At 44.7% G+C, this 16,539-nt stretch overlaps 3 protein-coding genes across 9 annotated transcripts; 1 reads left to right on the forward strand and 2 right to left on the reverse strand.

The window, feature by feature from the left end:
- Positions 1-1,192: 1,192 nt before the first annotated feature.
- On the reverse strand, positions 1,193-5,552 carry LOC117842154 (uncharacterized). 2 transcript variants are annotated; one of them, XM_034722518.2, is made up of 3 exons: positions 2,748-5,552; positions 2,548-2,652; positions 1,193-1,433 (listed from the first exon to the last, which is right to left on the reverse strand). In XM_034722518.2, exons 1-3 carry the CDS (start codon positions 5,428-5,430, stop codon positions 1,387-1,389), a joined length of 2,835 nt encoding a protein of 944 aa, XP_034578409.1. In that variant the 5' UTR covers positions 5,431-5,552; the 3' UTR covers positions 1,193-1,386. The 2 variants fall into 2 exon arrangements, with proteins under 2 accessions (XP_034578409.1, XP_034578408.1); XM_034722517.2 differs by lacking the exon at positions 1,193-1,433 and having other exon boundaries at positions 1,815-2,652; positions 2,748-5,548.
- A 3,791-nt stretch (positions 5,553-9,343) lies between these two features.
- LOC117846048 (uncharacterized) lies at positions 9,344-11,734 on the forward strand. The gene has a single exon (XM_034727151.2). It carries the CDS (start codon positions 11,021-11,023, stop codon positions 11,501-11,503), a length of 483 nt encoding a protein of 160 aa, XP_034583042.1. The 5' UTR covers positions 9,344-11,020; the 3' UTR covers positions 11,504-11,734.
- A 160-nt stretch (positions 11,735-11,894) lies between these two features.
- On the reverse strand, positions 11,895-15,196 carry LOC117846047 (ethylene-responsive transcription factor ERF119). 6 transcript variants are annotated; one of them, XM_034727145.2, is made up of 5 exons: positions 14,924-15,196; positions 14,355-14,531; positions 13,655-13,770; positions 13,340-13,527; positions 11,895-13,254 (listed from the first exon to the last, which is right to left on the reverse strand). In XM_034727145.2, the coding sequence occupies exon 5, from the start codon at positions 13,233-13,235 to the stop codon at positions 12,372-12,374; it is 864 nt and encodes a 287-aa protein (XP_034583036.1). In that variant the 5' UTR covers positions 13,236-13,254; positions 13,340-13,527; positions 13,655-13,770; positions 14,355-14,531; positions 14,924-15,196; the 3' UTR covers positions 11,895-12,371. The 6 variants fall into 6 exon arrangements, with proteins under 6 accessions (XP_034583036.1, XP_034583040.1, XP_034583037.1 ...); XM_034727149.2 differs by having other exon boundaries at positions 13,340-13,530; XM_034727146.2 differs by having other exon boundaries at positions 14,355-14,534.
- Positions 15,197-16,539: the final 1,343 nt, after the last annotated feature.

The following is a 16,539-nucleotide window of genomic DNA, read 5'->3' on the forward strand; positions in this document are numbered from 1 at the left end:
CACTCCTTTTGGGAGAATATCTACTGCTTGCGTGCCATCAAGTTCCAAACAAAGCGTTGGCACCGGAGACTAATTCTTTTTCCAAAAGAAAAACAAAGCCTTTGCAAGTTCGGAAAAGAGAAGATCCTAGCGCACCAAGCTTAACACTTTATCATCGAACCTGACTGTCAGAGTCCATTTCCAATCATCGTATATGGCATTTCTGATGCGGAATGCACTTTCCTTTGTGAGCCATCTACTCGTGCAAACTTTTATGTCATTGCGATTGCAGCGGCAAAGTGTCAGCGTCATGTTCAGAAGACGATCGGGCACCGCACAGTTTTGTTTTGGTATCGTTTCCTTTCCTTTGTTTCCAAGCGTGCAATGCACATATTCTGCATCGGGCACGCTGGTGTCACGTCTCATGTGAAAACGGTTTCAGCAAACAGCTTCCGATTGGCCGGATAATCACATCCTGAAGAAATACTCTACCACCAAGAGAAAAACTATTCAAAGAACATAAGCTGATGCATTATTTTGTATGCCGAGAAAATGTTATATGATCCTGTCCGGCACAAGCAATGCAGAATGAGCTGCATCAGCATAAGTTCTCTGAATTTTATCATTGAAATGCCAAAAAAATTGGCACTTCGCATACCAAAAACTGTCATGTTCCCTGATTGCCTCTCTACGCAAGCAATCGAATTGCAGGCCGGACTGAATTGCATCAGCAAATCTTTCAGATTGCAAGACAAACTATTCAGAGACTGCAGGTACACGCTGGATGGGTTGGTGAGATGATTTTTTTTAAACAAATGCTTATTGATTGTGGCAAGAAAGGCAGCTGTAGCTGCTCATCTTCTCCGTGTGACTAGTTGAATGCCCGAATGTCGCTGTTTTTTTAGGAAGCCAGAAGCTAGTAGTAGCACTTCTCTCAGCGTCCTAGAGCGGGATATCAGATATGCATTGTTACATTTGGCGCCAACATAGCCTCATTAAATTTTGGTATCTGAATGGTAATCAATTAGATGCAAAATAATAACATATAACATTATTAATGCTCATTCAAAACCCAAAACAATTATTTTATTTATCTTTCTCATTACTGGAACCATTACAACTACGTAGCATTTCCCGTGTTGTGACTTGACATTATATTCCAAATAGTATTTTGCAATGGTAGAATCAAAGGAGTACCAGGAACCGAAAGAAGTATTCCAACCAGAGACAATATAAGAGGTACCAGTCCAGTGTGTAACCAATTACCACAAGATGCAGCTTAATCTTCCTGTCATCGCAGGTTATTATAGGTGCTATCAAATTTCAAACCTGGTATAAACTCCACTTAAAGAATTCAATAGAATGAGGCAAGTCCAATTCATAAAGCTGATTGTTCATTGCAATCTTTCACCATGTCTCATCAGAACTTTGCATCCTTCCAAGCTCGTAGCAACCTGGTGGCATGAACAGCCGATTGAGCATGTAAAATATTTGGTGAGACAAACATAGTATGACCATGACAAAAAACTTTTCTTTTGAGAAAAGATACACAAAGGTCTCCTCTATATTGACATTGGCACCCTACAATTTGCTTTCTCAGGTGATAGTCAAAGTATGCTATGTATGCTTGACTGATTGAACTATACAGCCTTTTCAGCTAATTTTCTCATGCAGTGATTCTTCTTTCCGATCCTATTCTCATGATGCTTTTTTCTACTGCTATTCACATGATGTTACGGAGCTCTTCGGACTGTCTCTCTCCACCATTCTCAACATGACTCCATCACCACTTCCGGTTAGCCATAAACATAAAATTGCACTTATGGAACATGATATGCAACCGAAAACTCAAACCTCTTCCTCAAACACTCATTACATCAAAAGCTACAAAGTCACATCTCAACTTCTGGTCTCTCAGACTATGAAAAATAATGTTCAACAGAAACATTACAAGCACATAATTACGGAAAGTCAAATAAATCAAACTACAAACATTTCCAACAAGAGAAACATTATAACGTAATTTGTAGAAATAAAAAAATATACAAATTAGTTAGACAATTCTTCATGCCATGGAAGCCAACTGGTACAACTTCGTAACTGGCTGAGAAAACAATTACATTTAAAATGCTTCGACGCATCTCAATCTCTGCAGCAACGTTTGTTTAGTGGCCATCTGGCTAGGCTGTCTTTTGACATTTTAGCTGGAGAATAAAAATATAGGTGGCCATGATGCTTTTTTCCTGGTTTGCATGATACTTCCTTAAATCAAGTCATCATCCCTTGCCAAAATTCCATGTCTATTATCTCTTTGCTCTTATCAAAAGGTTTGAATAAATGCCTCTTGGATGGCAAAAATTTTTGCAAACACATCTCGCATTCCTGGTCTATCTTTTGGTGATTCCATGGAACACATAAGGCCAATTTCAACCAATGGTATGATATAGTTTTGCAAGTGTAGATTACAAAGAACTTCATCTTCCTTGTTTTGCATTTGGGGGTCTAAAATCTCATTGATTTTATCAGGGAATGCTAGGTCCACATACTTATGAAGGCTAAGATTGTTACCAAATAGTTTGTCAGTCGGTCGCTTTGCCGTGAGCATTTCTAGTAGCAGCACCCCAAAACCATAAACATCACCACCGGTTGAGATTTTGCATCCCATTGCATACTCTGTGAAATAGATGCAATGCACATAAATTGAGAAACTAATAAGAAAATAAGAGATAAACTTATAGTCCTTCAAATGGAGGAGTCGTGCAAATTACCAGGTGCAATATATCCGATGGTTCCTGAGGCTCCAACCAAGCCTTCTGGACTGCTGTTAAGACTTGAAGAGAGAAACTTCGCTGACCCAAAGTCACCAATGCGTGAGGTCATGTCATAGTCCAAAAGAACATTGCTAGGCTTCAAATCACAGTGAATCAATGGAGGTACCAATTGGTTGTGCAGATAATCAAGAGCAGAAGCCACATCTGCCAGAATACTAATCCTTTGACCTAAACTTAACACCCTCCTTGGGCTACCTTGGTGTTGCCTTGAGTGTATCCACATGTCTAGGCTACCATTTGCCATGAACTCATATACTAGAGCTTTGAATTCATTGTTCTCAAAATCTACTGTCGAGCACAAGGTGATTGCTTGAATGAGATTGCGATGGCGGGTATGCTTTAACACTTCACACTCAGTGAAGAAGCTATGGAGCGAACCTTGCTCATCAAGATGAAATACCTTGATGGCAACAAGGTCTGTATCAAACTCAAACCGACCAATGTAGACTGATGCTGTATGACTTGAGCTGATCTTGTTGACTAGAGAGAACCAATTGGTGGCTTTAAGAATGTCTCCATATGACACCTTCTTCATTGTCTCTCTATAGCTTTCAGATGGTTGGGTTGTTTTTCCCTTCATAACAGTGGCAATAACACATAAAAATGACAATAAAGCGATAATAACTGGTGGAGCTATTATCAGCAGGAGGCGTGCATTGATTTTCCTTTTTGATGCTGAAGTGGTGGGACAGATCGGCAATGAAAATATGGGAATTCGTTGACATAGTGCCATGTTACCTTCTAGCATGACTGCATTTGAACTATTTGCGAAGATTCCACCGGTTGGAATTGGTCCTTCCAGTTTGTTGTATGATAGATTAAGATGATGTATGGTCCTGAAGTCCTCGAAGAATTCTGGAATTTGACCAGATAAGTTGTTTTCAGAGAGATCCATTTGTTGTATGGCCTTCAGTGCACTGAGAGACTGAGGAATAATCCCACTAAGCATATTTCCTTCCATCTGAAGGGATGACAAGACAACACACAGGCCAAGTTCAGGTGGTATTTCACCATATAACTTGTTGCTGGAAACATTCAATAGGCCAAGATTGATCAGTTTTCCAATTTCTGGTGGTATCATTCCTGTAAGGTTGTTGTTTGACAAGTCCAACCCCAAAGAAAGCGAAGAAATGTTGAGGATTTCACTTGGTATGGATCCATCAAGGTTATTGACTGATAGATTTAACATAGTCAACCTTTGGTACTGTCCTAGACTTGCTGGGATGTTTCCAGACAATAAGTTATCATCCAGGGAAAGCTGGTTCAATTGAGAGAGATTACCGAGTGTGGATGGGATTTCCCCTGTAAACCTGTTCCTAGACAATGCCAGGATAATCAAGTTTCTTAAATTCCCAATAGTTGAGGGAATGGTTCCGTTCAGGGAATTCCCATCCAGTGCTAACATTAACAATTGACTGCAATTTGTTAGGGAGGTTAGAAAAGCCCAGTCTTCACCTTGTAGCATGTTACTTCCTAGAATCAGTCGGCTCAAGTTGCTCAAGGATCCTAGAGATGGAATCGGGCCACTCAGTAAATTACTTGAGAGACCAATTACTTGGAGCTTCGACATGTTGGTCAGTGAAGCTGGAACCATTCCACTGAATTTGTTGCCACTCAAGATCAATGATTTGAGGTTTGGGAGTGAGTGGCCTGTGTTAAAAAGTATCTGTCCATCAAGCACATTATTGCTTAAGCTAAGGAATCTGAGTGATGAGACATTGTATATCGTGGCTGGGACATTCCCCGATAATTGGTTGTAACCTAGATCTAGAAAGCTTAAGTTCAGGATATGACCCAAGGCTTCTGGAATCGACCCTTTCAAGTTGTTCTGTGCTAGTCGGATGTAATTTAAGGATGAAACGTTTCCTAAAGATGCTGGTATACTTCCAGAAAGAAAGTTTGCAGAAAGGTCAAGTAAAATCAGAGATGTCGTTTTTTGGAAATATGGAATTGCCCAAGAAAGAGAATTCTGTGAGAAGTCCACTGCGACAAGGTTGGATGAATTATTGAATAGGGTACCTGGGATCTCCCCAGATAAGTTGTTCGCTGCAAGATGAACATATCTAAGAGAAGCAGATGTACCCAGTGACAGAGGGATGATACCTGCAAGTCTGTTTCCAGAAAGCATCAGAGTTTCGAGGCTCGGAATCGCGCCTATCTCCTCAGGTATGCTTCCAGAAAGATCATTGTTTGAAAGGTCCACCCTCACCAGAGATGTAAGGGTCACCATGCAACTGGATAGTTGTCCTTTGAGCTGCACAGACCATAGTTCTAGGGACACCACACGGATCGGGAGGGTCGTGCTGCAGTTGACCCCTCTCCAGCTGCAAAAGTTGAGCGAGTCATTGCGCCATGACCGGAGGACACCGGCAGGGTCGGCGGAGATGCCGGACTTGAAGCAGAGGAGGGCTTGTCGGTCAGCCTCGGAGTCGGAGCTATTGCTGGTCTGTGCTGATGACAAGGTAGCGTTGTTGGAGGACAGAAACATGAGGATGCCATACAGTAGAAAGAGCACATGCCGGGGAGACGGAGATTTGGATTCAGAATCCATGCGTCTCGGTGTCTGTTCTACTCGTTTGCTTTTGGCTGTATGATTTTTGTCAGTGTGTTTTTGGGGCATACTCCATTTGTTTGAGAAGCAGAGGAGGAGAAGCTTCAACAGTTTACTTGACTTCGAGTGTCCCTTTCAGTGATCCAGTCAATGCCGGGCGTCCACGACGGATCAATAATAGGAAGGAGGTGGAAAGAAAGGGTTAGTGGAGTGCCAAGTGCTGTGTTTTTGGCTGCTACGGTACTACTAACACTCTCCATTCAAAGAGTGGATCATTTGTGGACATGGGTTCATAAAACTATCACAAGGATGAAGGATCTTATGTGCCTAATCCAAACATCTTGAAACTATAAGTAGACCATTTTAAACTAGGATATAAGTATATCGTAGTAGGGGCGGATCTAGGAGGAAAATTTAGTAGGGGCCTGACTGCTAGACCATCATCGCATACCTTGTTTTGCTTGCTGCTGCCAAGTGCCAATTTTCTGATGTTGCCGGTTGCCGGCTGCAGCGCGGGCCCTGGCCCTCGCCGCCCAACCGCCGGACGCCCTCGGCCGGCGGCCCTCAGCGCTCCACCATCGCTCTACTTACTAGTCGCAACAGCGCTCGATGGATGCGTGGGGAATTGGTAGTTTTGGGCTTGCGGCTGTGGGCTAACTAAGTCTTAAAGCCCAATAAGCGCAGAAAGTAATTTCCGCATCTCCTCGAGAGCACGCTTTAATTCACTCTACATTATACATTTACTGGATGCCCAGACGTTGCTACGGTGAAATACTAATTATATTCTTAAAACTTCTAAAAAATTTTGTTAGTAATACCACTACATTTTTATTGCATTTAATGGATCTCTATATGTTTGCAAAGAAAACAACTAAATTTTGATTACGAACATATTTTTTTCTAAACTATTGTATACCTAATAATAAAAGGAACGTGGTTATATTTGTTGGAACATACGGTAGAGGCAACGTGTTAACATAATTTAAAAAATGCATATAAATGCAATAAAAATCAATCGTGTTTCTCGAGGACCTAAATGCAAAACCGGTCTTATCTTCTTCAATCTCAGGATTGAAGGGACCCTAGCGCCGGCTAGGCTTGGCGCGGCGGTGGCAGCCAGGCGCACAACCAGGGCGTGGGGCAGCGGTGGCCTGGGAGGCGGGGAGCATGGGAGCGCGAGGCGTTGTGCGGCGGCGGCATAGGTGAGCATGTGGCAGGAGGTGGCGGCGCGCAGCGCGGCGGTGGAACGAGCGGCTATTTTTCCCCTTTAACCCCCTCCTTTCCCTCCTTTTTCCACCCGAGCCCCCCTATCTTTAGTATTTTGACTGTGGGTTGATTCCATGAAAGTATAGAGATATTTTTTGCAAAATTACCACGATGGACAAAATAGTCTGGCAGAAGCATTACTCGCTTTAATATTAGACTAGCAGAAATGCCCATGCGTTGCTATGGTTCCTTACTTGCTCTTACGTTATTATTCGCTTATTTCTAATATGTTAGCTTCGCTTCATAATATATTGATGCGTTGCCTCGCCGTCACCTAAGCGCCGCACATGTTGCCGTCCTCGTCGTCAAGAACTTATATAGGAGTACCTTGTCCAAACTGAATTGCTTTGATTCATTTTAAATAGAAACGGTGTATATTTAGCTCCAGTAGCCGCCTGCACCATGGAATGAAAAATAACTCATGAGCCCAAATAATATGCTGAAACAAGCTTTTCAATTTCGCAAGAAACTGTACCATACTTTCTCTTTATATTTAGGGATAATTCAATAAGACAGAATGTTATTTGACCAAGATCATTATTCTCACTGAACTTTCTTAAGAGATAACAAAGCACTGGAAACATAGATCATCAGCTCAGTGAGATGATGGATTTGTTGAACTGCTATGCATACCGTACTGGTCCTTCCATGCAAAGAAACTCTATCTCGATGACAAAGCTCCTTGTAAGCTCACACAAAACCGTGTTTCAGCTGCTTGTTAGTTAGAAAAGTTCCTGAATATGTGCAAAATATTTGTTAGTTAGAAACTGTTTCAAGAAAATTTTGTTCGATAGAGTTAAGTGACAGTTGGTGCCATCATTCCGTAACTTCCACATGCTTCGTGCACAATCTGATCAGTATGAAGAAATAAACAGAAACTATTGGTAGAAAGTACGTCCGTAATTTTGTAGTTGCTCCAGGTTTGGAGTTATTGCTACAGATAAATAATATGATCATGCCACAAACAATCAAGGTGAAAGAAGAAATATGACAAGCTTATACCAAACCAAACTTGGAAGCAGGGATCCAAAATCTATGAAATTTGATGTGTATGAGCATAATTTACATGCCCCAAACAACTGTAGGCATCCCTGGAAGGTGGAATCACCTGCACCAAGTGGTGTTCAGGAATTTGTTCACTTCCTTCGACGCTTACAGTAGCAGCGCGTTGGTGCTGCTGCATCAAGCATGGCAAAGAGAGTTCAGAGTTGCTATTGCCAACAATTGTGCCAATTATCTGCTCCCATGTAATCAAAATAGAGAAAGGTGTGTCAGATATAAAAAATAAGAAAATACTAAATTCCAATGGGTAATTTTCATCTGGCATATGCAGTGCTATCAGAAAAAAAAAATCAGGAATATAGCTGATTTAAATGGCAAAACCATGAATTGGATCATCCAAATCATGGAATGACCTGATGAAATAACAAATCAATGCTACGATTAATCCATTCCATGAACCAATAAGTATTCCTAAATGACAACCGTGCAGATTATAGAGGCATAATAGCAAACATTAACCACACACCACATGCGGGTGATTCCGTGAACAATTCAATCTGTACATTAACAGCCAGTTTCATGCAAGAGGGGGAGGGGGCATCGGAGTACCTCGGACGACACGGAGCAGGCTGGCGTTGGACAAGCGAGGCAACTGAGGAGGAGGTTGAGTGAGCGGAGCCTCTTGTGTGCCCTGCTTATCAGCATGAGGAGGGCCTTGCCCGTGATCCGGTGGGTGGTGGCTGAGCGGTGCTCCACGGGGAGGCGCTGCTACGGCGGTTCCCCTGTCGCGGAGGATGCGGCACACGCGCGCGCAGCCGCATGTAGCCCGGCACTAGGAGCAGATGGGAAGCGGAGGTGCGCTGGCAGTGGGCAGATGGGGAGGAGAGATGGGGAGGAGAGATGGATGAAGAGAATGGGGGACATCCAGATGCAAATCCTCCGCTCCATCACCAGCTTCCCCATCTCCTCCTTCTTCCCTGCGGTCATCAAGAAGCTCTTCCGTAGACGGTGGGAGTCGTCCGCCAAGCGTCCGGCCGACCTCGTCGCCGAGCAGCGCGGGGCAGCGGCGGGCGCCCAAACCCCTCTGTCGCCTCTGTTTTGAAGAAAGAAGAAGCGTTTTCCCCTTTAACCCCCTCCCTTCTCTCCTTTTTCCACCCGAGCCCCCCTCTCTTTAGAATATGGACGCATTTGGACTGCGGGTTGATTACTTTAAAGTTGAGGGGGGTTTTTTACAAAATAATCACGACGGACGAAAAAAATTGGCAGAGGCGTTGCTTGCTTTAATAATAGGTATAGATATAGATAAAGATAAAGATATATCTCACTCTTCGGAGTCTAGTGAGGGAAAAAAATGGCTAACAAATGAAGGCGGGAAATTCTTAGTTCATAGCATTCTAGCTTAAGATCCACACGCTTGCATCATGAGCCTGATTTCAATCAATTATTTGAAATTATTACGATTGTGTGCATGGAGCGAGGAAAATAAATAATTCCTAGCCATGATGTTTTGATGGAAACCCGGGATCCCGACATGTGTTTCTCCGAAATTGATCAGAGCCTGATTTTGGATATGAATCTATTCCCACGAATCCCACCTCTATGCATAAGTAACCTAAATGGTAAGGCAAACATTTTTTTTAGATCAACCTACTATATCTGCATGGTAGACATGTACAACCAAAGGTTACAAAAAGTTCTTACTTAGACTCTAGTCCTCAACAACGAGGAGCTCAAAACACGAGAAAGAAAACTCTAAGATAAAGAAAATAATTAGAAGATTAAGATTCATTCTTCTTCTTCTTCATCCATGCTTCGTCCTTGCGTTGTCTTCGTGCTCATCATGCCATCACATATTTCGTCTGCTTAGAAGGACTTGGAATATTTGTCTTTTATCGCTCGTACAACAGACTTCGTCTTTAAGTAACGAAGGTCAGGCCAAAGGACTTCCAAGACGACGCTTCCAAGAAGGACACGACGTCGAGTTGACGTCGCCGCCTATCCGGCAAGCTGGATTAAGGGTTTCACTTAGTAGATCATTAATATTGCAGAGAGCGTCACAGCAAACACCTCAACGGAGAAAAATGATGCCCAATGGACACCGTAGGTACTAACACCGATACTAATTGGGGAAAGTTTTCGCTCGTAACTCCCCACGTCATCACCCAACAAGAAATTTGCGGGATGTTCTTGTGGTCAAACCTTCCGAACCATCCCGCGTAGTGGAGCTGACACCACCAGTCACCAGAAGGCACGGAAGACGCAAAGGCTGCCGTGCGCCGATCGCGGACGCCGGTCACTGCCGAGTAGGGGCTGCTCTGGGCCGCCGCCGCCACAGCCAGTAGGTCGAGGACGCTGGCCACATGAGTATGGCGCAGCAAGACTCCTCCTCCTCCACCGAGCAGGGCCAACGCCCAGCCGCCGCCGCTGCCACCGTCAACGCCAGCGCCGTCCACGCCAGGCCCGGCCCGGTGCGCTGCCGCGTCGGGGCCGCTTGCCGGCCGCGCCGAGTAGCGGCCGCCTAGAGCCGCCGTCACCACAGCCAGCAGGCCCCGGGCCGCCAGCCGCCACCGAGCAGGGGCCACCCCGGGCCGCCGCCTCCATAGCCAGCAGATTCCGGTGCCTTGGTCAGCAACCGCGCCGATGAAGGCATGACCGTGCCCGGGCAGACCCGGGCCACCGCCACCAGGATCTGCACCGCCACCGACGGAACCGGCAGCCACCGACGTTGGGGAAAAGAGGACTCCGAGCAACTGGGGGAGAGGGAAAGGGAGAAAGGAGATGGGGGAGGGGAAGGGGCTGTGGAAGGGGGCCGCCGCCACCGCCGCGGTGGGCGGCGGCGACGGCCGGCTGGGTCGCTGGTTTGGGGGCCGAGGGGCGGCGGGATGCGTCGCCCCCGAGCCGGACGACGCGAGGGCCGGCGGAAAAAAAAGAATCCCCCGGCAAGGCAAACTATGCAGCACACTACAACTACAACCTGCCAAAAAGAGAGAAAATTTCCAAAACACTGAAACGGGAGCGAATGGAAGACCTGGTCAAGTCTAGTGCATCAGTACAGAGAACACACACACACACATGGAATTAGATGTCAGGGTCAAACCGGTCACAGCTGAAGCATGAGCAACCTGCAAAGTCCCTGCAACAGGTTCATTTCATCCTGCAGGCAATCTCACGATGTCATCTGACCCCCCTTCCTAACCTCCACCAACAAACAATGGTGACCAAAATTAAAGCACCAGATTCCCTCCTAAACAACCTTCAAAACCACTACTTAAACCCCCCCGCCATTGAAATGCCGCTAAAAGCATAATCTCCCTGCTGGCCTCGAAAAGCAAAAAAACACCGAGAAGCCATCACAATATTCTCCTGGACCTCCGAAGAAAAAACTACCGCGATGGACATCAAGAAGAGATCCTCATCGCCATTGCTTTCCCTGCTTCTGCTTCTCATCATTGCCGCGGACAGCGCCGCGGCGCAGGTGTTCTGCCGGTCGCAGTTCAACCTGGCCAACGAGGCCTGCAGCCTGCGCAACTTCGGCGGGCCCAACCCGGCGCGGCCGCTGGAGCTCCACAGCAACAGCTCCTCGGCGGCGTCCTACGAGCTGCAGGCGGAGCACCACGACCACCACGAGCACCACCACGAGCACGAGCACGAGCACGAGCGGGAGCACACCGCCCACAGCCGGCGGCACGGCCTCGGGCACGGTGGCCGCGACCCCTACGACACCGCCTGCTGCCGCCGCCTCATGGGCATCGACAACGCCTGCATCTGCCAGGCCATGTCCTTCCTCCCGGTGTTCATGAGCAAGGTCAAGCACGCCATCAAGCTCAGCCCCGTCCCCGGCTGCGACGTCTCCTTCGAGTGCGGCGCCATCTGATCAACTCACGGCGGCCGGCCATGGTGGCGGTCACTTTTGATACAAAATAAACTGTTTCTTGGATATAGTGACAACTGTGCTTCATCTGCATTTTGAATTAGAGTGTGTGGTAGCTTTAGAGATATATGTAGTTCGTTCGCTATATATACTGCATTGGGAAAAATCATGCATAATATTCTCTCGAAGTAATGTTCTTGGATATAGTGACAACTGTGCTTCAGATAGCTTGCAGCGCATGGTGTTGCAGAGATGCACAAACTCTTCGTCTTGTCACAACTTCAACTTGTAATGGCAATATACAAACCTTTTTTTAATCCAAATTCAGCAGCTCTCAGATCAAAAGACTGAAGCCAAAGACAACATGTGACAAAAAAAAAAAAAAACAGATGAATAACTAATCTCAGCATGATCGTATAACTATTAAGAATCCAGTTTCCATCGGCTCAAAACTATACACACGCATATATTAAAAGCAGAAACCCAACTTTGGTTTACCAACAAAAGTTCCGTTGGGGACTAGAGCCAAAACAATATGAACAAGCACAACCAGAAGGCTGTAGACATGCACAGATGATGAATCAGGATCAGCTCTGAAATTAGAATATGTACATATTGCTGAAAGTTTGTTGCATATTAGCACACGCAGGCAAGTTACTCTACGGACTGTACAGTTCCCGACAAAATTTGGAGGTCAATCTGTTTCTAGATTCCATCAATATGGACAGAGTCATCCACTGACAGACTGAAATCTGAACCCATTCCAGCATTAAGAGTTTCAGACAACTTGGAGCAGGTTTCTGCAGAATGCAGCACCATCAAGAGCAGGTTTTCGCAGATTAGAACACCACGAGCAGGTTTCATTGCAACCTCACAGTAACTCGAGTTCATGTTCCATTGAAGCGAAGTCGAACCCACTCCAATCAAGCTCTGCATCCAGGTCGAATTCTGGGTCCTTGATGGGAAGAGGCAGGTGGCTAATGTCAGCCAGGCCAATATAGTCATCATCCAGAGGTTTGTATGTAGCGGTAATAAAATCTCTGACTGTGAACATATCTTGCCTGGTGAAACCATCAGGTGGGAATTCATCAGCCGGGCTGTCAGAGTCACTGGCTTGATGCTCATCTTTCGGGTTTAGCATGACATCCTCTGAAATCTCAAGAGCTTTGGGGGAGAAATTCAGTAAGCTTTCATCCATAGGCTCACGGTGCATCTCCATTAATGGTCCTACTCTGTTCTGAGCTTCTTGTGCCTTCTGCTCGCATGATACAGATGAAGAAACGCAGGAAACCAAGGATGAGTTGGAGGCTGCATGTTCTGACATGGGCGGCTCAGCTTTCATGGCCAGCATCTCTACATGAAACTGGTTCCATTTTGCCTGATACGCCGCAGCAGCCTCCTCCTCAGTGTCATGTAAACTGTACTCCCTTTTCTTTGTCAAAGGATTGCGTATCTCTGCTTGCCAGCGACCTGAGTCCCGCAGGCGCACACCACGGTACCTGCTCGATGGTACCTTCCTCTCTGGACCATTCAGATCCTTTATTCCACATGGCATGATGGGTCTTAGAGGCTGTGAGGTTTTATATTTCTTTACAGGAACTAGCACCTCTCTTATAATTTTCTTTTCTTTCTTTGGGTTCTCATCATTTTCATCACCGGAGGAGTCGGTTGCATCAGGATCAGAGCAGAAAATGCGAACCTTCCGCATAGGGGGCATCTTCCTGGACCGCAACATCTTCCCAAGCAACAGCAATCTGCATATATGCCCAGTGAAATCATCAAATATGCTAACACAGGGTTACTATCACACAATGTGAAAGAGAGGATGCATCCACCTACCAAGCAAGACGTATCTACAGCTGCAGCACCGAATCTACCAAATCAGAAAGAGGATTCTCTCTTTAACTTCTTAACAGAATTGGAGGAAGGGAGATTAGTTTTCTTCACTGCAGATGTTTCAGGAGATGAAATTCAGGCTGACTGTTTGAATTAGGAGGGTTGACAAATTCAATCCGCCCAGACCAAACCTGCTAGCATTTAAATCAGACAAGATTGTAAGACAATGGCTCATCCACATTAAGAGAAGGGAAATAGCAGATACTCATTCACACTTTATTTGTTCCAAGTATTATTTCCTTGTAGCTTTACACTTACCAAGATTGATTGTGATTTGGGGGAAGAATCTTCAACTCGTACTGCTTCAGGTACAAGACAGTACGAAGCAAGGTTCTAAATGCAGGAACCCAGAGTACTTCACCCCAAATCCAAATCTGAAACCAATGTACATTACTATTAAAAAAAACTTTCACTGAAATACGAACACTACTTGAATAGTCTCGCCATACGTTAGCAAACAGATATGAACACCATCTTTGCATAAACTAATGAGATAATATTATGATGTTCACATAGAACACCGAGATCAGTTTTTGTGCAGCTCAACACTGAAATCAGAACAGGCACAACGACATTGTTAACTCCAAATTTCGTACACGAGCAAAACTAATCTGAGTAGACTGAACAAGCAGGGAGTTATTTTATTGCAATAACATGAGAACAGGTGGTCAGTTGAGTCATGGCAACCAACAAAATGTTTGATGCTTTACATTAAACAAGCAAGCATCCATAACTGTTAAATCTTGGAAACTACCAACACAGCAGCAGCAACTGAAGACAGAAGTACCGTCAGACAGGTAAACAACAGAAACCTTCGAACTTTAGCACCTATACACGGAAGATTAACAGAGTTTGATTCATAGGAAACTAAGAGGTTACCATGACTGGACTACAACACAGAACGAAATCTTCGGAACAACTTAGTCGTAACTCAATCAGGCATGTGAAAAAAAGTTACCTGGAGACCCTGAAGTGCCTGCGGTCTCTGGCGCCCCTCTGCCAAGGCTGGAGGAGAAGGGAGCGAGAGGAGGCTGGCAGTGACGGGAGCTCAGAACCATGGAGCTGCGGCAGGGCAGGCGACATAAACCAACAGCTCGCGCGTGCCGTACGGCGAGGGAAGCTCCACTCCTGCTCTCTGCTGGTCGTCGCACAAACACCGATAACAATGCATCAGATCCCAACCGAGAAGTGGAACTGTGAAATCAGAGATAAGGACCCAAAGGGGGAACAAAGATTCCATCTTTTCCGCTAACAGATATAGGAAAGAAACAGAACAATCTCGGAACCGGAGTAATGCACAAGGAAAATAGCCGGAAAAAAGGAAAAAAAAGAGATCGAAATCATACCGAACAACCGAGAATCCTACCGGATTACCCGACCGAATTACGCGAGAAATAGAAGGGGGGAAATGCAATCTTTCCCGGAACAAGAAACAGAGCAGGCGGCGAGAGAAGAGATCAACCGAGACCCGATACCCCATATCCCAGGCAGAGGCACAATCAATCTTGGATTCGACACGCCACTTACACGAGCGGGCGTGCGACGGCGACCTCCGGAGCCCGGGCCGGGGAACTGATGATTGGGGCGGTGGAGCCGGCGGAATTGGGGCAAATCAGGGGGAGAAAGCAGCTCGGAGCTTTGATCCGGAGGGCGTGCCGGGCGGGATCGGAAGGGACGGCTTTGGATTCTTGATTTCTCCGGGAGGGGAGGAGGTGGACGGTGACGACGGACGAGGGTTTTAATGGAGGGCGGAGGGAGATGACGGGACGTTGGGAGACGAAACGTGTGAGCAGGCGCAACGGCACCTAGTTCATAGGCAGGGTACTAGCGCCAGTGATAGCGGTGGTGGATTTTTGGATTTCTTTTTTTTATTTTATTTTCCCTCCCTCAGTTCGTTTTAGGTTTCCTAGATGCATAGGTATAATATAGATGCATAATAATATTTATATATCTAGAAAAAATAAAACGATCTGCAATTTGGAACGGAAGTAGTACCTTCAAAGTATTTTGCAACATTTGACAAAAATGAAGTTACGGTATTTTAGGGATTGATTGACATGGCCCACGAGGTAAAACATTCGCCAGCAACTTCAATGAAAATATATACTATTGAAAATAGAAAGACTGAAAAATACTATTTTGTGAATATTATTTAAATAATATACTTGTACTATAAATAGTCAAAATGCCATATATGGAAGATCGTGTCCATGGCCAAAGGTTTATTTGGGATTTGCAAGTACCAGTACAATTTTGCACGTTTTATACTAATTTAGTAAGCAAACTCAAAATTGTGCAAATTATTTAGTGTTAACCACTTAATACATAGATGGTTTATTAAAAGCATCGAAAATATTTTCCATGGGTACTTACCAAAATTGTCTACTTAGTATAAGTTCAAAGTTATTTTATTTATTTATAGACAAATTAAACTTTGACCGAGGACCTTAAACAAATTGATATAAATTAATTAAAAAAAATCTAATGACACTAATGTAATCTCATATTTAACATGGCCGGTCTTTTGCCTAAGAAAAGTAAACTTGGTCAGTAATGTTTGACATTAAGTCAGCAATGTCAAGGATTGCAGGAATTTAGAAAAAATAAGTAATTATATGTATGTCGCAATTGATGGCAGGAAGCTTGAACACTCCACTAAAAGAAGAAGAAAGCATGCACAAGGTGGCTCATTTACAAAGTAATAGTAACATATTTACTTTTGATTATAACTTTCTATCACACAAAAACATATGGCGATGGAACAATAATTGTAGGTCAAAGTTTTGTCCTATGGAAGCAAAATACTTCTTATTTTTTGAAATGGATCCGAATAGAATTTGAAGAAGGGGTTCAACAAAAAAAAAGATGAGAAAAAAATGGAAAAGACCATAGGGCCTCTGTTTCGGTAGGTTCTTGCTTGCCCCGCTTCCAGCAGCACATTGATAACCAACATCAGGTTTTAGTTAGTTTTCTTTTTCTTTTTCATATTTGCTAAGAGAATTTTAGGTAGTTTATTAGCCTCGTGTCGCTGAAAACTCAGGTTTTTTCTAGTGAGCCAAAATTGTGTCAAAGGACAAGGGAATCGTATCATGTGAAAACGAAGCGTGTCACGGCAGCGAAGCCAAAACCTGGGGCAGCGGGCT

The sequence above is a fragment of the Setaria viridis genome, chromosome 2 (assembly GCF_005286985.2).
Source record: "Setaria viridis chromosome 2, Setaria_viridis_v4.0, whole genome shotgun sequence".
In the NCBI taxonomy this organism is placed as follows: Eukaryota; Viridiplantae; Streptophyta; class Magnoliopsida; order Poales; family Poaceae; genus Setaria; species Setaria viridis.

Coding starts and splice junctions, on each gene's coding strand:
- LOC117842154 (XM_034722517.2), bottom strand. CDS start 5,430: ATGCCCCAAAAACACACTGACAAAAATCATACAGCCAAAAGCAAACGA. Junction 2,653..2,747: donor CATCGGATATATTGCACCTG/GTAATTTGCACG, acceptor TCTATTTCACAG/AGTATGCAATGGGATGCAAA.
- LOC117846048 (XM_034727151.2), top strand. CDS start 11,021: ATGGACATCAAGAAGAGATCCTCATCGCCATTGCTTTCCCTGCTTCTG.
- LOC117846047 (XM_034727150.2), bottom strand. CDS start 13,235: ATGTTGCGGTCCAGGAAGATGCCCCCTATGCGGAAGGTTCGCATTTTC.